Raw genomic sequence first — 21,231 nt, 5'->3', positions numbered from 1 at the left:
CCTGTGGTTCCCTCTCCTTAAATATTAGGCAGGCGCCATCTCTGTTATCTTTTTGGTGCCTTTTGAAGACTTTCCTCTTTCAACAAGCCTTTTAAGTTGAGACCTATCCCAGTCTGCATCTGTGTTAGAATTGCATTTAATAATTTTTTATTTTAAACAATATGTTTTTTAACATTTTTAAAATATTTGTTAAAGCTTTTAAAAATTGTTCTTAAAGTTGTTTTGTTTTAATGTATTTTAAGGTCTGTTTTTATGATGTTTTGATGTATTTTTAGCACTTTTGTTTGCCGCCCTGGGCTCCTGCTGCGAGGAAGGGCTGGATATAAATAAAATAATAAATAAAATAAATAAAATATAAACAGTCCTCTGTTATCATCATCAGGACAGTCTCTGCTGCTCCTCCCCCTGCAGTAGTGTAGTGGCAAATTCAGAAATGCAGAGTCCCTTCATGATAGTCATGCCACACACCCTTGCAGCCACGTCCCCTATTCCACTTTCCTGTCTCCCTTGCTCTCCCTGTCATCTCACGAGCCCACACTTCACTACAACAGACATCCCTAACAGCCAATCAGCATGAAAGGGGAGGCTGTGTGTTAGCCACTGAGAAGGATCTTCTCTTTTCATTCTGATTGGTTCCAATCAGCATGAAAACAAGGACTCTTCTCTGTGGCTAACATGCTCCCTTTTCATGCTGATTGGTTCATCCATAGGGTCCTGGCTGGGACCTGCTCCCAAAAAAGTAATGGGTCTACAACCAATTAAGCAATGGCAAATGACTACACCCCTGTCCTCCTGCCCTCCTCCCCACAGTTCCACCTCACTGCTATGCATCCCTCTCTCTTTTAAAAAACAGAGTGACTTTATTGGTTGAGCAAAGCAAGCCCTCTTTGGTATTCCATTTGTTTGCTCTCTCTTGAGCACTGATTTATCACAATGATGTTCAGGTAGGGGGAAGGAAATGTAATACGTGAGAATGGTTGTGTGGTGTTATAAGAACATAAGAAGAGCCTGCTGGATCAGGCCGGTGGCCCATCTAGTGCAGCATCCTGTTCTCACAGTGGCCAACCAGGTGCCTGCAGGAAGCGCACCGTGAGCAAGACCTGAGTGCAAGAGCACTTTCCCCTCCTGCAGTTTCCAGCGACTGGCATTCAGAAGCATACTGCCTCCGCCTATGGAGGCAGAGCACAGCCATCGTGGCTAGTAGTCTTCGATAGCCTTCTTCTCCATGAACTTGTCTAATCCTCTTTTAAAGCCATCCAAGTTGGTGGCCATCACTGCAGCCTCTCGGAGTGAGCTCCATAGCTTAACTATGGGCTCCTGCTGGGAGGAAGGGCAGAATATAAATCAAATAATAAATGAATAAATAAATAAACTATGTGCTCCGTGAAGAAGTGCTTTCTTTTGTCTGTCCCGAATCTTCCAGCATTCAGTTTCATTAAATGTCCACAAGTTCTAGCGTTATGAGAGAGGGAGCAAATCTTTTCTCCATTCACTTTCTCTGTACCATGCAGAATTTTACAAATTTCCATAATGTCATCTTTTACTCGCCTTTTCTTATGTGTGTAAGGCATTATTTATTTCTTTTCTTATGTGTGCAAGATGGAGCGTGGGGTAGATCCACCCACTTTTTACATTTTCCTCATGAGGTTTAGCTGGGCATGTGGCCCCTGGAAGGTTAGCTATGAGGGTATGTGGCCCTCTGGCTGAAGAAGCTTCCCTGCTTCTTGATGTAAAGTGGTGTCTGAAGTGAGGTCTGTCAAGACACTGCACTTTACTAATAGATGCTGTGCATAAGTAGTTTGTGTGAATAGCTATTAATAGTATGTATATATTTATTTACTAGTATTGTTATCCACTTAATAATGCCCCTAAAGCAGGTGTGGGGAACCTTTGGCCCTTCAGATATTGCTGAACTCCTCAACAAGCATGGCCAATGGCCAGGGATTATGGAAGGTGCAGTTCAGCAACATATGGAGGGCCAAGGTTTCCCCCCACCTGCCCTAATGGAGGGTCTTTGGCTAGGGAGCTAGTTTGTGCTTTTTGGTGTCTGTGCCTAGTACATTACTCTGTTAGGGGGTGATTCCAGGGGCCAGTGAAGGATAGCTGGAACTCCCATTAAATATTATCACCCAGTCTCCCATCTGTAGGGTGGCCAGATGCAAAACAGGATAGGCCTCTTGGCGCCTTTAAAAATTGTGCGGAAGAAAGGGTTTTCTGGATCCAAGACCAATCTCTGGGAGCCATGAGATGGAATTTCATCTGGGGCAGGTTGCTCCTTCACAACTTTCTTTCTGTGGTGATGGTCGCTTGTTGTAAGGAATTATATATAATACAGCCACAAGAGTGGCTGTATACTATAGTCAGCATGGATTTTTTTGCATTTTGCAATGTTAAATTGAAAATACCCCCCATGCCATTCTGATCCTTCCCATAAGCTCACTTCAAAACAAAACCTTACAAAACTTATAGTCCTGAAGTCAGAAACGCTTGCTTAACAACGCTCTCAATTTTCATGGTGATACACAAAACAGTCAGAGAGAATTGAGAGTTCAAAGTGTAAAAAGAGAGAGAGAAAAACCAGACCCCTTGGGACTTTTTTCTGTCAGAGTTCTCATAATCTGTTGAAATTCATTAAAAATCAGCCATGTTCACAGAGTACCTGTAATCATATTACTGACCTTGCCCCATACTCTGACCTTCATCTTCTGCAGTTTAAAAGTTTAAAAAATTCCTGTCTGATTTTAATTCATTTAAGAAATTTAGCAATAGTATAAATGATAATGTTGGGCATGCTCCGGAAGAACCAACTGTCAGTGTTCTAAAAGCCAGACTCACAGCTGCTTGGTTTAGCTAATCACTGGGCCACACCTACACCAGACCTTTATTTCATTTTAGGCAGTCACAGCTTCTCCTGGAGAATTCTGGGAAGTGTAGTTTGTGAAGGGTGCTGAGAGAAAACTCCTATTTCCCAGACAGAGCTCCAGTGACCAGAGTGGTTTAACAGTCAGCTGCTCTGATTGAAGCTCTGTGAGTGGAACAGGGCATCTCCTAGCAACTCTCAGGACTCTTCACTGACTACACTTCCCAGGATTCTTTGGAAGAAGCCATGACTGTCAAAAGTGAAATAAAGGCCTGGTGTGGATGTGGCCAGGGAAAGCTTTGGTTTAAATTTGGGTGGGAGACTACATGTGCCTGCTGTAGAATAAAAAGGTGGGGGAAAGCCTGAAAAAGAATGATAGTGTTCACAATGTTTTCCTTTTGGAAAGGAAAAGGGCTTCTCCTCTGCCCAGTGCCCACCCACCCAATCTCCTCCCCCTTCCTCCCTCTCCCTCCCCCTGCCCTCCTCCTCCCTGCCCTCCCCCTCCCCCAGGTCAGTTTCACCTATTCCCTCACAATCCCCTCCTCCTCCCCCTTCTGCCTGATCCCCTTCCTATCCCCTGTGGTCAATTTCACCTATCCTAAGCATGATTGCAAGGGAGTAAATCCCACTGAACTCATAAGCATGCAAAGGATCGATCCATTCTCAGCAAACTTGCACAGGATCCCATTTCTCCCAGATTAAAAAGCAGAGAAATTCACTAATAGGCAAAAAAGCTTACAGTTTAAGAATGTACTTATAGCCAACAGATATTTCTATTAAACTTTAAATACTCAGAGGCATTTATGATCAGAGGCACATTACCAAATTATTCCAAGCTACACAGCAAGTGGATTGGACTGTGAAAGACCAACCCAAATTGTGTTTGCATTCTGACAAATTTGTAGGGCAGCACAATATCTCAGAGAGGAAGCCAGGTCTCCTGCTCCCCTGGTGCATTCACTATAGCTGCCCAATTTCCCTTCTTTTAAAAGTTTGATAGAAATATCTGTTGGCTATAGGTACATTCTTAAACCGCAAAGATTATTGTCTATTGTTGTTGTTATGTGCCTTCAAGTTGATTACGACTTATGGCGGCCCTATGAATCAGCGACTTCTAATAGCATCTGTCGTGAACCACCCTGTTCAGATCTTCTAAGTTCTTTATGGAATCAATCCATCTCTTATTTGGCCTTCCTCTTTTTCTACTCCCTTCTGTTTTTCCCAGCATTATTGTCTTTTCTAGTGAATCATGTCTTCTTATGATGTGTTCAAAGTATGATAACCTCAGTTTCATCATTTTAGCTTCTAGTGATAGTTCTGGTTTAATTTGTTCTAACACCCAATTATTTGTCTTTTTCACAGTCCATGGTATGTGCAAAGCTCTCCTCCAACACCACATTTCAAATGAGTTGATTTTTCTCTTATCCGCTTTTTCACTTTTCCACTTTCACATCCACACATAGAGATTGGGAATACCATGGTCTGAATGATCCTGACTTTGGTGTTCAGTGATACATCTTTGCATTTGAGGACCTTTTCCAGTTCTCTCATAGCTGCCCTCCCCAGTCCTAGCCTTCTTCTAATTTCTTGACTATTGTCTCCATTTTGGTTAATGACTGTGCCGAGGTATTGATAATCCTTGACAAGTTCAATGTCCTCGTTGTCAACTGTAAAGTTACATAAATCGTCTGTTGTCATTACTTTAGTCTTCTTGACGTTCAGGTGTAGTCCTGCTCTTGTGCTTTCCTCTTTAACTTCCATCAGCATTCCTTTTCAAATCATTATCGGTTTCTGCTAGTAGTATGGTATCGTGTGCATATCTTAAATTATTGATATTTCTTCCTCCAGTTTTCACACTTCATAGAAGTCCTGGGCACAGTGAATGGGGACAAGGACGAGTTTTAAACCTGACAAAGAAATGGCACAAGGAGGCGCTGCCGAGCAACCTATTTCCCGGTCGAGCGCCGGGCCAAGGGTGAAGGGGCGGGAAGGAGGGGCTGCGGCAAGGCAGGCGGTGCGGAGGCGCCTGTGCACTTCGGCCGGGGAGGCGAATGAGAGCGGCGGCGCAGCGACTCATGAAGGTGTTTGTGACGCGAAGGATCCCCCCGGAGGGGCTGGCGGTCTTGAGCCAGGGCGGCGTGTAAGTGGGCTGATGGAAGAGCGTGCGGGCGGTGCGAGAGAGTCCCCTTCCTCTCCCTGCTAGTGCAAGTACAGGAGCAGGCTCTGTCTCCGTCACAAAATGGGGCTGTTGCCTTTCCCTTCCGCGGTTTCTGCTCCTGGGAAGGTTGTCCTGCAGCTGCCGGGCACGCGAACACTGCGGGCGACGCTTGCGAGCTCTTTCCGCCCTGGAGAAGTCTTAGTGAAGTTGGCGCTTAGATAGATAGAAGTGTCTCACCCATGGGTTTCCAATTATGCACACCCAGTTTTTCTCTGGCACTTTTGGGAAATTCATTGCATGGTGTGTGAATTTTCTGTGGGGCTTACTAAGCAAGTAGGCTTGTCTCTACCTTTGACCAGGCGCAGAAAGACTGTGTACCCCGCCAGGCGTTGTTTGACTCTCGACTCCCATCAGCCCCAGGGATGACGGGAGCTGAAGCCCAGTAACATCTGGGGAGCCACGGGTTTCCTATCCCTTTGCATCCCTGCAAAACAGGACCTCTGTGTCAAGACCAGTGGTAGTCTGTTGAGTTTGCGGCTGGGAAAAAGAAAGAAATCCAGGTGCTCTAAATCAGCCTTCCCCAACCTGGTGCCCTCTAGATGTTTTGGACTACAGTTTCCATCAGCTGTGCTGGTTGGGGCAGATGGGAAGGCGCCAGGTTGGGAAAGACTGCTTTAAATATTTGAGCCTAGTGCGGCCTCCAAATATGAAGTATTTGTATTAAAACGGATGCAGGGCAGGCTCTCAGGAATTGGCTGCAGGTTGTCAGGAAGTTATCTTGGAGTAGCTTTGTTTAAAATGTAATTTGCACTGACCAGTAACGAAAAGGTACATTGAGACAGAACTCTGTTGTTCTATGTTGTCGAATGCCTTAGCCATGTTCTCTTAGCCTGGAGCCCCGTTACAGTTTTATAATGGTTAATCATTTGTACAAACCAGACAACTGTAAACCTTGCTGTGATCAGTATCTAAGCTATTATTTGTGCTGACTGCTGATGCTTTCCTTCCCCCAAGTCCTTGGGCTCACACAGAGGATTTGAGGAAGGGGAGAGCAGCCTTGCCACTGTGTCCTGCCACAGCTCACGGTGACTTGACACCCCTGCCCCAGATCTTCAACCCCATGTGCCAGAGCACTCAGGAGAGGAGAGAGGTCCTCATGCTTCACTGGACTTTGTAATAGGCAGGAGAGGTCTAGCAGTAACTCTACTGGTACCAAAGCTTAACACCCCTAGTCCTACTTGGGATACTCACAAGTAGAAGCTGCGTAACAACTGGGTGCCTACCTGCCAACTCTACTCCTCCCTTTGCTTCTTGCTTCTATGTCCCATTTCAATGAGACATGTACCTGTGGCCACTGTGTCCACACATTGGTTAGGCCAGTCTCTCTCCCTTCAGCCAGGCAGCATCATCAGAAGGTCACAATGGCCAGTCTCTGTCCTTCAGCCAGGCAAGATCAGCCAGAAGTCACAATGGCCAGTCTCCCTCTCCGTCTCTCTCTGTGTTGAAGCAGGCAACAAAAGCAACAGCCCATGGGCCGAGTGTTTCTCTATGAGGCAGACAGAAGCAGGTGCATGTGGGCACAGTACCCTTCTCATTGAAGTGGGCATATGAGGACTTTGTAGGCACAGTATCTCGCTTACAGAGGTAACATGTGGGCACAGTGACCAACTGGAAACTATTGGGAAGTGCTGTACCATTTAATTGGTAGAAATATAAATACATTTCCACAATCTCTGCATTCTTGAAATATTAAAGGAGTTGTGAGATAGTTTCCATTAAATTATAAGTTAGCATTCCTTCTAACAATGAGTGATACTGTTTAATCCCTACTTTTCATTCCCTATTACAATAACTCATCAGCAACCATATAGCTTCAGAGTTCAGCAACGTGTCTTTAACTCTCAGTCCTGTTCATTCAAGTTTGACTCATTCAAGCTTGTCCTTTGCCAATCAAAACTGAAAGATTTCAACTGATTACAGCTTTGCAGCCTTTAGCATAGTGTGTTACCGTGTGATCTGCTGTGTCTGATTCTGCCTTTCTTACTTCCTCTGAAGCTGCAGTGTCCAGCAATGGGATTCAGAGGAACCAATCCCACAGTCAGAGCTGCTAGCGGGGGTAGCTGGCAAGGATGGGCTCCTCTGTCTCTTGTCTGACCGGATCGACAAGGAAGTCCTGGAGGCAGCAGGTGAGACCTTGGGCAGGAGCTAAATGGAATGGCTTCCAACCTGTGGGAATGGTGAAGCGGGAGGGTGTAAGAGGGTGCTATAGAAATAGTAATATGTCTATTGTTTGCCTCTTTATGTGACAATCTGGGCCAGCAAAGCTACTGGCTACTCCCCCGATATTGATGCAGATACACCATAGTCCTGCATCTGCATGAGGCTGATGTTAGTGCCTAATTCATTCTAAGAGGCTAAGCTGTAATAAATTCCTGGGATTGGCCTCCACTCCAACTTCATTCTTCTTCTTATCACCTCCTCTCTGAAGGCTTGCATCCAGCTCCTCAGGATTATCCGGCCAAACAGTCTGTGTCTGAGCCATATGGGTTGTTAAATCCCCTTTTTTAATGTTGCATTCATATATGTGTGCTTTCTTCTTTGCCCACCCCGCAAAGAAAGAAACTCTGCCCTTGGTAATTAAACATTAACATATATCATCATGTCGAAGGCTTACTAGAGATTTGAAACTCCAGCCTCTCCACCTCAGTTGTGTTCGATGCTGCCCAGACACATAAAGAAAGCATTGTCTTTTGATGATGACCTTTATTCACTTGAAGGACTCAGCGGTTGTTCTGACTCCTAGAGAGTGCGCCTAGCACACTTTGGATGACTCTCATCTGTCTCTGAAGTAGATGGCAGTCAAATGATGGGCAACTTTCTCTTTGGATACCAGCCCTGTGCAGATTATCTACACATGGTGCTGGCCAGGGGATTGGGATTTCTCAGTGCTCCTGCCCTGAGCCTGCCTGGTGTCCATGTATTGACCACAATGTTTGAATTGGATCTATGCGCACAGAACCCAATTCTGTAGGCATGATCTGTGATATCTGAACCATCCAATTCTGATGGGTAATGGTTGTGCAGATTGTGCTTGTGTGTATTAGGCTCTGTGCATCCATACCCTTATTGTTGCTATTGGGTGTTGTCTACCAACAACATGTAACACCTGTGTTGAAGGAGCTGCACTGGCTGCCAGTAAGCTACAGAGCTATCTTTGAGGTCTTACTGTTAGTATATAAAACCCTGTGAACTCCCTGGGGCCAGTACACTTAAAAGATCACTGTAGTCCTTATATGCCTGCCCAATCTTTGCCATCTGAGGCATGTGTGATGGTGCCTGGCAGTGTCAGACTGCCCTTGACGAGAAATTGTGCATTTAGTACGATGGCACCGGGGTATGGAACTTACTGCCTAATGGAATCAAGCTGGCACTGTCTGTAATGTGTTTTAGGTGCCAGCTTAACACTTGGGTTATTTCAGCAAAACTCATTATGAAAATAATTTATTGTTTTTGTAATCTTCTTGTCAGGTGATCCATTTGATACTTCTGTTTCTTTAATGTATTTTGCTTTGATTTTTGTTTGTTAACATTTTTGGTTTCAGTTGAGATTTTGTGTGCTATATGGATATAATTTTTTTATAAGAGCTTGTAGTATAGAAATGAATAAAGTAACTAAAACATTCAAGTTTGGCATCCAGTGCATGGGCTTCAGGCAGGCTTGGGATGGGTGGCATGATCCAGATCCCCTAGCGTGCATTGGACTCCTGTCACAAAGCCAGAGCTTACCAAGGATGAGCCCAGCATGGGGCAACTTCTTCTGCTGAGTATTCACCAAAGAAACACACACACTTGTGTAAGATGGGAATTGGATGGTGACTAGAAAAGGAAGTGCATGGCAGAGTTTTGTGGCACATACTCTGGATATCTGGCATCTTAAACGTGATGCTGTGGCACATTTGGCAAATACAATCTTCTTGTCAATTGGCCCATGCAGATTTCAGCCATGTAAGAGAAAGTATGATTAGTTGCACTCTTGATTAAATATTTTTAATTGATCAGTTAAGTGTTTGGCTTTAAAGTGACTGATTAATCAATTTAATTTAATCAATTTAAATTCAATTTAAATTGCTGCCCTGGGCTCCTACTGGGAGGAAGGGCGGGAAATGCATGCATGCATGCATGCATGGACATTTACATATTGCAGTACATTACTGTAGGTTTAGTGTTTGCTAGCTTTGAAAATGAAGCTATCTTAAGTTTCTTTTTCATCCATCAGAAGGATGGAGGTATCTGTGGGTCCCAAATGGGAGTGGGCCATTCCAGAATGTTACTTACCACTTTACTGATTAATTTGGGGGTGTGAATTTCAACCTGCAATGGAAGCTTTTGTTGCATGCAGTAATGGCTGGTGCCCATTTGGACTGGTAGGGTAGAAGGCAGGGAGCCCATACAGTAGGTGAAGCCAGTGGGAATGATAGGCGGAGCCAACGAATTCTAGTTTTGTCCTCCTCTTCCTCCTCCCTGCTGAGTTCTACAAGGGCAAAGGAGGAGGAAGGTACAGTGCCAGGTATCTTGCTGTGGTAAATAAGAAGGCAGGCAGGTGCAGGCTGGCTGGGGACAGACTGCAGGTGGTGGGGCAGTGCTCCACTAGTCCCAGGGGACCAGCCTCCACTGGTTGCTTGATCACACAGATTAATTTTCTTTCTTTTTAAGCACAACCGTATCAAATAGTCTTCCTCATTTCTGTTCATTTTGTTAGTGACCAGACAGACACCTTGGCAAGTCTATTGTTGCCAAGCTCTTTCATTTTTAAAACTTCTAGGAGCTGGTAGCAGCCTAGATATTTGAGTAGAGGCACATAAGAGCTCTTGGCTGCCTTTCTATGCCAGCTAGTTGTTTTCCTCTTAATGAATTTTTGTTCTGAATTTGTGATCTTCATATTTGCAGGACCAACCCTTAAAGTAATCAGTACATTGTCTGTGGGATATGACCATCTTGCCATTGCTGAAATAAAAAAACGGTAAGACTTGCATCTTTGTAAGGGTGGTTCTTGGGGCCAGACTACATCTTACAGGGAGAAAAGGAGCTTTGCAATGGAACCATCAAGCACTCGAGCCCCATATAACTCCCCATCTGCTCCCCCAGTGCCTTCTCTGGTGAAAATTGCCCCTTGCCAGAGTAGCTTTTCCCTAGAATACATGCCTTCGCATATATCATGTTTTGAATACATGCCTTTGCATATATCATGTTGTTCAGGCCTCATTCCTTAACAGAATGCAAGATCCTAAATCAATCTCTCTATATCTGTAGATTATCAGATTAGGGCTCTGCTTCAAGTGGATTGGGGCTCAAAAGGTAGCGACAGGAATTGCAGCCTTTTGAGCAATGGCTCTTTTGCTGTGGAACTCCCTGTCAAAGAAACTCCTTCTGACTTTTAGTAGGCTGGTGAAAACATCCTTCCGCATATATGTATATCTGTGTATGTGTGTATGCACACACACACACTTGTTGGAGGGAGCTAGTTAGCGGGTGATACTGTTAGCTTGACGTTTGTGTGCGCCCTCTTACTCGCTCAGTTCAGGTATCATGCCAAACCATAGTTAAGAAAATTGAACGCAGCATATAGTTAATCTCTGGAATTTGCTACCACAAGATGTAGAGCTGGCCCTCAACATGGATGGTTTTAAAAGGGGGTTGGGCAAATTCCTGGAGGGTAAGGCTATCGGGGGCTACTAATATACCAGCATGCCTCTGAATGCCAGTTGTTGGGGGAGCACAACTGGGGAGAATGCTGTTGCGCTCATGGTCTTGTTTGCGGGCTTTGGTTGGCTACTCTGAGAACAGGATGCTGGTCTAGAAAGACCTTGGATCTCTTCCAGCAGGTCTCTTTTGTTCTTGATCATGTTTTGGGGTAATGTCTGAACTGACAAGTCTTGGTTTGTGATTGGCTAGTAAGCCAGACTTAGAAACTATGGTATGAAATGGGTTTGCAAACGACAGTTTATGCTAATTGTGGCTGGCCTTGAATTCTGACTTGGCAAACTATAGTTACATCCATAACTCTGCCTTCAGAGGCTGCTGCACAATGGAGAACAGGAGTGAACTTACGAAGTGCTGAGAGAGGATGGAAACTGACAATAGATAAGCACATTTGGGCTGTTAACTATGGTTAGTGCAAACTGTTGTTTGACTTATGTGGTCCCTGATTGGTGGTTCTAACATAATGGTTTTAAATTGATTTGATGCTACTTTATTATGGTATGTCAAGCCATCTTGGGGAGTCCTCTTCTGTCAAAGGCAGGGTAGAAATAAACAAATCCTTATGTCATCCTGTTTACCTTACAGTGGCCTATTTGGGGAGAGGTCACTCACTAGGTCATAGAGCTTCTCCCTCCCTGTTTCATCATATACAAGATAAACTGATGCTGATGCTCCATGGATAAGTTTGCGGACAGATAGATTATTTTATTGGCCAGATTGTTTTCACCCCTCTCTTTTTTCTTCTGGGAGGGGGGCGGAGGTTGCCAATCTGGCCTATTCACCCTACAATTGTCACTTCAGGCCATCTCTGTCGTAGAGATACCTGCATTGGAGAAACAATGAGTAACATAAAGGTAATAAATGAGTGCCTTGTGGATCAAAACACAGAAGAATCTGACTGCCTCTTTTAAATTCTAGGGGGATCCGTGTGGGGTACACACCAGACATTCTGACAGATGCCACCGCTGAGCTCACTGTAGCTTTGCTCCTAGCAACATCTCGTAGGCTGCCTGAATCGGTGGAGCATGTGAAGAAGTGAGTGTGTGAAATTTGGTTCAGAAGTGTGTGTTGATGGGGCTGCCATACCACACTGATTTGAGCTTGGTGGTGGTGGTGGTGGTGTCCTACTTTATCTTCCAGCCTCATTTAGCATATGGAAAAAAGGTTACGGGAGGTGGGTATTGGTGACATGTGGAGCTGCTTGCCTTCCTGTTTTGAGCAACCATGGCACATAGAAATCTGCCTTGCATGAAGTCAGATTGTTGGTCCATTTAGCTCAATATCGTCTACAGTGAATGGGAGCAGTTCTCCCTGGTTTCCGGCAGGGTTCTCTGCCACCCTGCCTTAAAGATGCTGGGGACTGAACCTCGGATCTTCCGCATGCAAAGTAGGTGCTGTGTTTGGTTCACAGAAACTGTGGATGCACTTGTAAAACCATTTGTGGATTGTGCAGGGCAGAGGTTCATCTGATTAAATGTTCCTTTGTAAAAAAAAGGGTTCCATGCCCATTGAAAACTAGATGTCAGAGTGAAGGTGACAAATATCCCTTGGACTTTCAAACTATTTTTCTATGACGTCTAGTTTTTGCTTGGAGACCTCTATGTGGCAAGTGACTAACAAATCTAATAAATCAATAGTAGTAGCACTAGGAATTTGTGCAGAAAATCATTTATATTGAGGAGCCAACCAGCCACTTGCAGCCTGAAATGGTACAGCCCACATTCAGATGTACCAGCACAGCTAGTGTCTGAACCAGGTCCCCGACACTGAACTACGAAGAAGGAAATCCCTGGCTGAAATCTTCCTTCTGCCATGAACTCAGCAGATAGCCACATGCAACCCCCTTTCCTCTCATCCTCATCCTTCCCATCTGCAATAGGAGTGATGATAATAGTGACCGATATTGCAGGGCTGTTTTAAGAATGATTTTGAGAGTCTACGTGAAGTTTTTTAAAACATTCTTGAGGTGTATATCATAATGCTATGTGTACACTCTGGGGACTCTGGTTGTAGAACCTTTTTAGTTACAAATGAATAAATGCTTGATTTTGTGCTTTGATTATATTGTGGTGACATGATGGTGCAAATTTATCAAGGCCTCCAAGTGTATCTCACTGAACCTGATAGTTAGATGGGGGCTGCCCAGCTGGCAGTTTAGCATATATCACTAATCATTTTAGATAGAAGATACTGGTTCCAGTGCCTGTTTGATAGTCATACAGTCCCACCCAATTTATATAGGGTGAGGAGAGAGCTTGACTGGCCCTGAAATAATTCTGTGCATGGCATGTTAACAGCTGCTGTGGGTTGTTGTTTATGGCTGTTCATTTCTAGGCTTTTAGCTAAGAGCCTGTTTAATGCAACTTTTTCTTGCAACTGCATTCATGCTTGTCTGCTAAACTCTGGGGCTGAATCTCTGGTGTCACTTATCTAGTGTCCCTTTGTAATTTTGGTTCCTTTTTGCAGCGGTGGCTGGACCACATGGAAGCCTCTCTGGATGTGTGGCTATGGGCTTTCTGGCAGCACTGTTGGGATTATAGGGCTAGGAAGAATAGGTAAGGTGTGTTATTCATTTTCACTCTACCCTTCCATCATGGTGCTCACAGCCGGTTTTACCTTCACAACAACTCTGCAAGGTGGGTAGGAAGCTTCATGTATGCATCCAAGCCCAAATCGACATCCCCTACCAAGTAGCTGCTATATCTGTGTGGAGACATCTAACTGTATAATCTTTGCAGAATTTAGCATCTGAGATTAGGCTCATACTGTCAGTTCTGAAACATATTCCCTTCACCTTATCACAACTCTAGAGCAAGTTGGACTTTCTACTATTGATTGACTTAAACAAATATCCACCCCCCCAAAGAGCTACAGTTTTTGATTTTGTCACTCATTCACTCCTCTTTGTGATTTTGCACTCTTCATGCATCTGTGAAGTGTTGATAGTGCCTTCAGAAGCCCTGCTTCTCTCTCTTGACTAGTGAGTGATATGATGGCCTTTGCTTCCTCCTGTTTCTAGGACAGGCTGTAGCAAATCGTCTGAAACCATTTGGAGTCAAGAAGTTTTTGTGTGCAGGACGTCACCCCAAATCAGAAGCTGCTGTGGAACTGAAAGCTGAGTTTGGTGAGAATTATATCTTTAGTCATATTCACTAATAGGCAAAAAACCTTGCGGTTTAAGAATGTACCTATAGCCAACAAATATTTCTACCAAACTTTAAAAAGCAGGGAAATTGGGCAGCTATAGTGAATGCACCAGGGGAGCAGGAGAGCTGAACTCCTCTCTGAGATATTGGACTGCCCTACAAATTTGTCAAAATGCAAGCACAATTTGGGTTGGTCTTTCACAGTCCAATCCACTTGCTGTGTAGCTTGGAATAATTTGGTAACGTGCCTCTGAGCATATGGTGGGTGGTGGCATCACCTGCCATCTCCAAGAGAATTACATTTTTGTATGTTTGTTGGTGTTATTTTGCTTCTTTTCTGTGTTACTACTGTTTCTACAGAGAATCTAACTTAGAAAATTGTATTTCTCTCATTATTCATCCTAGAAATCTGTGTCAAATTTATTTTTATTAATTTCAAAGCCTTTTTATTGGTCAACATCATCTGATGGTGAAGATAGTCTTTTGTGTTTCAAACTGGAGGTTATGCTCTATTTCTATTTTGGGCACATTAACAATTGAATCTGAAATTGAAGTTTGATGTAAAATCAGACTGGTTACAATATGTTGTTACTTAAGCAATGACTCTAGCTGTTGGAAAAAACAAACTTGGCCTGCCCAAGATGCATGTTTTCAGCCTGCTATGCTTAAACTACTCAAGGAAAGGTGGGCATGGTCAATTAAAAACATAGAGCACACCTAGAATTTTGCTAGAATATATTTCACCTCCCATTGTTTTATCTTGTGCAAACTGATATTCATTGGAAACTATTCTGCAGAACTGTCCACAATTGTTTTTGGAGCCTTTTTTTTAGTGTTGCAAAGTGTTGCTGTACTTCACATATTAACAGAAACAGAAGCAAAAAAAAAAAGAAAAGAATTTACTATAGGAAACTTCACTAAAACTGCAAAGTAAATCAAACATATTTAAAGTGACCATCTGAACATATCAACTGTTTTAATATTGTTGCTTCCTCCCTGCTAAAACAAGATCAGGTGTTGCCACCACTCACCATATGCTCAGAGGCACGTTACCAAATTCTTCAAAGCTACACAGGAAGTGGATTGGACTGTGAAAGGCCAACCCAAACTGTGTTTGCATTTTGACAAATTTGTAGGGCAGTCCAATATCTCAGAGAGGTCAGGTCTCCTGCTCCCCTGGTGCATTCACTATAGCCACCCAATTCCCCTGCTTTTTACAGTTTGATAGAAATATCTGGTGGCTATAGGTACGTTCATAAACTGCAAGGCTTTTTGCCTATTAGCAATTTTCTCTTTTTAATCTGGGAGAAATGGGATCCTGTGCAAATTTGCTGACAATGGATTGATCATTTGCATGCTTATTGAGTTCAGTGGGATTTACTCCTTTGCAGTCATGCTTAGGATAGGTGAAACTGACCACAGGGGAAGGGAGCGGGGAGGAGGGGGATGAGAGCGGGGAGGAGGAGGGTAGGTTTGATAATTTGCATGCTTATTGAGTTCAGTGGGATTTACTCCCATGCAACCATGGCTAGGATAGGTAACACTGCACTGACTATGGAGGAGGAGGAGGAGGAGGGGAGAGTAGAGGGAAGGAAGAAGGGGGAAGAGGGGAGCAGAAGGAGTGGGAGGGGGAAGGAGGGGATTGGAAGGGGGGTGGAGGGGGAGGGAAGGGGTAAAAGGAGGTAATGGGAAGCAGGGGAAGGCAGGTTTGATCATTTGCATACTTACTGAGTTCAATGGGATTTATTCCTGTGCAATCATGCTTGAAAATGAAATGCCTTCAAGTCGATTCCGACTTATGGCGAACCTATGAATAGGGTTTTCATGGTAAGCGGTATTCAGAGGTGGTTTACCATTGCCTTCCTCTAAGGATGAGAGGTGGGGACTGGCCGAAGGTCACCCAGTGAGCTTCATAGCTGTGTGGGAATTTGAATCCTGGTGTCCCAGGTCGTAGCCCTAGGATAGGTAAAACTGACCATGGGGGGCAGGGGGAGGAAGAGGAGGGCATTGGGAGGGGATGGGAGGGGTGAAGGACAGGATAGGGAAGGGGCAAGAGGGAGGGGATAGGAGAAAGGAGGGGAGGGCAGATTTGATCATTTGCATGGTTTTTGAGTTCAGTGGGATTTACTCCTGTGCAGTAATGCTTAGGATAGGTGAAACTGACCTGGGGGAGGGGTGGGGAGGAGGAGGGCAGGATGGGGAGAAGATTGGGTGGGTGGGGACTGGGCAGAGGGGAACCCCCTTTCCTTTCCAAAAGGAAAACATTGTGAACAATATCATTTTTTCAGGGTTTCCCCCACCTTTTTGTTTTACAGCAGGCACATGTAGCCTCCCACCCAAATTTAAACCAAAGCTGTCCCTGGCCACATCCACACCAGACTGTTATTTCACTTTAGGCAGTCATGGCTTCTCCCAAAGAATTCTGGGAAGTGTAGTCAGTGAAGAGTCCTGAGAGTTGCTAGGAGATGCCCTGTTGCACTCACAGAGCTTCAATCAGAGCAGCTGACTGTTAAACCACTCTGGCCACTGGAGCTCTGTCAGGGGGAATAGGACTCTCCTCTCAGCACCCTTCACAAACTACACTTCCCAGGATTCTCTAGGGAAAGCCAAGATTATCTCATGTGAAATCAAAGTCTGGTGTTGGTGTGGCCCCGATTAGGCAAGTCCAGCAGCTGTGAGTCTGGCTTTTAGAGCACTGACAGTTAGTTCTTACAGAGCATGCCCGACATTATCATTGAGTTCAAGCCAAAATTTCTTAAATTAATTAAAAATCAGCCAGGCATTTTTTAAACTTTTAAACTGCAGAAGATAAAGGTCAGAGTATGGGGTAAGGTCAGTAATAGGATTACAGGCACTCTGTGAACATGCCTGATTTTTAATGAATTTCAACAGATTATGGGAACTCTGACAGAAAAAAGTCCAAAAGGGATGTTTTGCCTCTTTTTATACTTTGAACTCTCGATTCTGACTATTTTGTGTATCACCATGAAAATTTAGAGGGTTAAGCAAGCGTTTCTGAGTTCAGGACTATACATTTTGTAAAGTTTTGTTTTGAAATGAGCTTATGGGAAGGATCAGAATGGCATGGGGGTATTTTCAATTTAACACTGCAGAATGTGAAAAATCCATGCTGACTATAGTATACAGCTACTCTTGTGGCTGTATAATTACCAGAGTTTCTTCATGTATGTTAAATGCTATCTTTTTTCTCCCCTAGTGATGCAGAGTAGAAAGCTGAAATGTAAGCAACCTTAATGAGGAAAAACTGGTTTTCAACCAGTAAGAGCAAGTCTTATTTCATATTTCCCGATTTAATGTAATATGAAACTTTGTTATATTGGTTGAAAACTGGAGGGATTCACTAAATCTCTGCATGTAAAAACTATTATTTCAGTTTAACCAATCTTGAAAGTTCTTTCATTCCTATTCTCATTGGCTGTAGTTTAAAGGAAGGAATATGCATCCATTCCCCTAAGTAATTTGGTCATGCTACTATGACCAAAACAGGGACCTAATTATGCCCCATTAACCTTGATCTACCTTAGAGAAGAATAATTTTCTCCTAAAGAGCATCGGTCTTTAAGACATGCTGTTTGAGATGAGACACACTGTTGTACTAGTAGAATGCTACCACAAGTCATGGTACCACAAAGAGTCAGTGTTGAGCAAACTTGGTGGCTGCAGGCACCTTAAAACATGCTTGTTGTAGAAAGTCAGTTATCCCATCATGCAAAGTTCAGTACAAATTGAATAGCCCTTTTGATTCAGAGCAATTTAAAGCTCTGAACAAAGCTCTCTTAAAATCCTTTTAAAAGCACGGAACTTTGGGATATACTTGCATCACTGCACATAATCCGTCTTATGGAGAACAGTATACTGTGTAAACAGAAATATGTCAATCCCTCTCCTTGCCAGTTTGCCTTGGTTCTTACAAATGCCACTAAAGGGGTCAAGGAGTGCCAAAAGCATAATCAGGGTAGGCCCCAGCATGCTTTTATCACCCCTGCCCTCATGACTTCATCTGGAAGCTCTCTTGCTGTCTTGATAATAGGAAAAGCTAGTGAAAGTAGGTAAGCTTCTACCTTAGTGACTTCTCTCTCTCTCTCTAGTGCCACTTACCAGGCTAGCAGAAGAATCTGACTTTGTCATCGTGACTTGTTCCCTGACACCCGACACCCAAGGGATGTGTAATCGGGACTTCTTTTCCAAGATGAAGAAAACATCTGTATTCATCAACACAAGCAGGTAAAAACAGTTGTGAGCCAGAGTTTTAAAGAGAGCAGAGGCTGAGATTCAGAGCTGTTTTTCCCAAGAAAGTTTTAAGCTCTTAAGCATAGCATGACTGAAATAACATGAGTATAGATCCGTGTGAGCCTGGATCTGTAACATACCCTTGTCTATGATGAGTAAAATAAATACAGAATGCACAAATTATTCTCCCTCCCAATTTTAAATAAGAGCCTTCCCCCACAATCCATTTATTGTGCAATAAATGTGTTAGACTTCCTTCATAGTCATGCTCCCTTAGCTATCTATACGCCATACCTATCTCATTTTAACACCCCTTCTAAATCAGCAACACCAGCCAAGATAGAATACGCGTTCAAAGCACATAACTGTCTTGGTGATTCCCTTCCCTGCTATCTCCCATAGCTGTGCTACCAGGACTCAGCTTCTAGTAATGTATTTCAAAGTACTGTTGGTTAAAACGTAAATCAGTTTCATCCCTCATGATGAAAAAGGGAAATTGATTAAATATTAACCAAATAGTTCCAACAGGCTGTTACTTCTTCTCCATTCAAGTTACCCAATTTGTGTGGCTTATGACATTGAGAATTGCACACATAGTTTTGTGTTGGTGCTTCACATTTCTGGAGGTCAGTGGAACTGGCACAGCATGCTTTGTTTTACCTCTTTGTGTGCTTTTGGAATGGAGTCATAGCACCTATATGACTTGCAGTACATAACTTAAAACCAAACCAATTTTTTTTCATACATGGAAGTATTTCTTTACATTTTATGAATGGCAGATGTGTGAATCGACTCAAGTGGAAACTGTTGTATCTAAAGTGTAATGAAAGTTCTATCTATGGTATTAATTTCTATGTCAGTGCTACGAGCCCTGATTTGAGGATACTGTCTTTCCCACATGGTTTTCCTATACCACCGGAGCAGGGAATGTAGACCAGCAAAGCAGTAACTGTGCTGTTCAGGAAAGGCATAAACTGTGTGGTAATGTTAAGCTGTCAAGAAAATCCACAAGATGATAAAATCAATAGTTCCTCTTTCAGCAGCTTGTTGAATACTCATGTGGAATCTATATCTGCAACATGCCAGCCATCAAGTATCATAATACATCATCCTGCTTTCCCCTTTGTTCTATCAGGGGTGCTGTAGTCAATCAAGATGACCTCTATGAAGCTTTAGTGAATGGCTGCATTGCAGCTGCTGGTCTCGATGTTACAACCCCAGAACCTCTGCCCGCTGATAATCCACTTCTTTCCCTCAAGAACTGTGGTAAGCTGACTTAATTTGTATATAGGTATTTTTGCAGTCTCCTCCTAGGGAATTAATGTGTGCCTTTCATGAGTGAACATATGCTGCTCAGTCTTACTGCACTGAGCTGGCAACGGTCAATAGCAAGTGGAGGATTTTTGTTACAGAAATGTGTCAAAGCACATCTATGCAACCATAAGGCTAGAAAATGTTTTAATTTGAAGTTGTTATTAAAGAAATCTATGTCACTATATCCATTCTGTAGCATTTCTGTGCTCCCTCTCCCCAATTACACAACCCTAACCTAAGTACAGGAATACCCCACATTAACATACGTAATGGGACCGGAGCGTGTATGTAAAGTGAAAATGTACTTAGTGAAGCAATTATCTATGCATGTACTGCACTGCAATCGCCACTAGATGGCAGCGGCGTCATGCCATTAAGTGTCCGTAATTGCAGCGCGTATGTTAAGTGGGGTATGGTGGCGTATGGAGCATGTCCATTATCATGAGGGTCCGTTAAACAAAGGTACGTAAATCAGGGTGTTCCTGTATGTGCACAGGCAAAACAAGAGACAAAATGGAAACAGCTCTGGCCCAAGTGGCATTCTTAGAATGTACCACTCCTGCTCCTCTGCATAAGGCAAATATCTTCGGACTGTAATTAGATTGGCATACACTGCTTTAGCCTGCAAAAAAAAAAAGTTATCTTTAAACATTGATCTAACAGAGGAAGCCCTAGCAATTGAATAAAGAGGGGGCATGTTGGCCTGAGCAAATGTCTTCAGCAAGTAGAACATGGTAACAAAATATATTAACGGAACAGATTACAAAAAGATAAAAACAATATTGGCTTGTTTCCTAAGATTACTCCCCCACTCCCTTTGGTGTCTTGAGCAGTAATTTTGCCTCATATTGGAAGCGCCACCTATGCAACAAGGAATACCATGTCAGTGTTGGCTGCCAACAATCTTCTGGCTGGATTGAAAGGAGAAAGCATGCCAAGTGAACTCAAACTGTGAGAAGCAAGACTGGAACAGTTTTGATGGTGTGTATGCAAACTAGTATAAACTGTCTTAAACCTTGGTGGATTTTTTACTTTTTGCTCCCAATGGATATTAATTGGTGCAAATTGTCTTTCAAATAAAAGACTAACAGCTGCTGTGGCAAACTTTTCTGTGTTGTAGCAAAAGGTTCCAGTTCACATCTATTTTTAAACACAGTATTCCAAATCTTGAATGAAACAAGACAGAAAACAGCAAATTTAAAATAATGAGATCCCCCTCCCCTTTGTTTATACTGGCCTCTGCTTCAGGAAGTTATTTGATCATATACGTACTTAAGTGGGGATCTCTTGCCTTGACACGGGCATTTTAAAAGGCAGAGGCCTTCCAAATTTTAACAGATCTACAAATTATTCAGATGAAAGGCTCGATGGTATCTTATCCTGCCCTTTCTTGCCACTTATATTTCCTTAAACGTAAGGAAACAAATTTCTAATGATCATAGGTTCTTATTCTGCTTTTGGCCCCTTTCACTATCCCAAGTAGCTTCTTCTGTCCCTAAGGCCTCGATGCAGTTTTAATCCCAGCCAGAATGACAACTTCCCCACTCTCAGAAGCAGAACTGCGAGTGTTCTGTTGCCAATAGCCTTAACGATGAACATTCCATGATACCACAGAAGCTTAGCTAACTGCCGCCAAAGGCTTTACCATGAAATCCCTTAATGCATTAGAGTATAGATGTGTCTTTTCTGGTCTTGATCAGGCACAGAACTAAAACAAGAATAAGAACTTCAGAGCATCTGCA

The 21,231-nt window shown here is 43.3% G+C and overlaps 1 protein-coding gene across 2 annotated transcripts; it reads left to right on the top strand.

Moving 5' to 3' along the window:
* The first annotated feature begins 4,841 nt into the window (after positions 1-4,841).
* On the top strand, positions 4,842-20,582 carry GRHPR (glyoxylate and hydroxypyruvate reductase). 2 transcript variants are annotated; one of them, XM_061634628.1, is made up of 9 exons: positions 4,842-5,000; positions 7,080-7,204; positions 9,966-10,038; positions 11,697-11,813; positions 13,245-13,333; positions 13,798-13,902; positions 18,034-18,169; positions 19,311-19,441; positions 20,323-20,582. In XM_061634628.1, the coding sequence occupies exons 1-9, from the start codon at positions 4,912-4,914 to the stop codon at positions 20,442-20,444; spliced, it is 987 nt and encodes a 328-aa protein (XP_061490612.1). In that variant the 5' UTR covers positions 4,842-4,911; the 3' UTR covers positions 20,445-20,582. The 2 variants fall into 2 exon arrangements, with proteins under 2 accessions (XP_061490612.1, XP_061490604.1); XM_061634620.1 differs by having other exon boundaries at positions 4,844-5,000; positions 7,074-7,204.
* Positions 20,583-21,231: the final 649 nt, after the last annotated feature.

The sequence above is a fragment of the Rhineura floridana genome, chromosome 1, assembly GCF_030035675.1.
Source record: "Rhineura floridana isolate rRhiFlo1 chromosome 1, rRhiFlo1.hap2, whole genome shotgun sequence".
NCBI classification, from domain to species: domain Eukaryota; kingdom Metazoa; phylum Chordata; class Lepidosauria; order Squamata; family Rhineuridae; genus Rhineura; species Rhineura floridana.
Note: the sequence above shows the minus strand (reverse complement) of the source record. Positions and strands in the feature narration are given on the sequence as shown.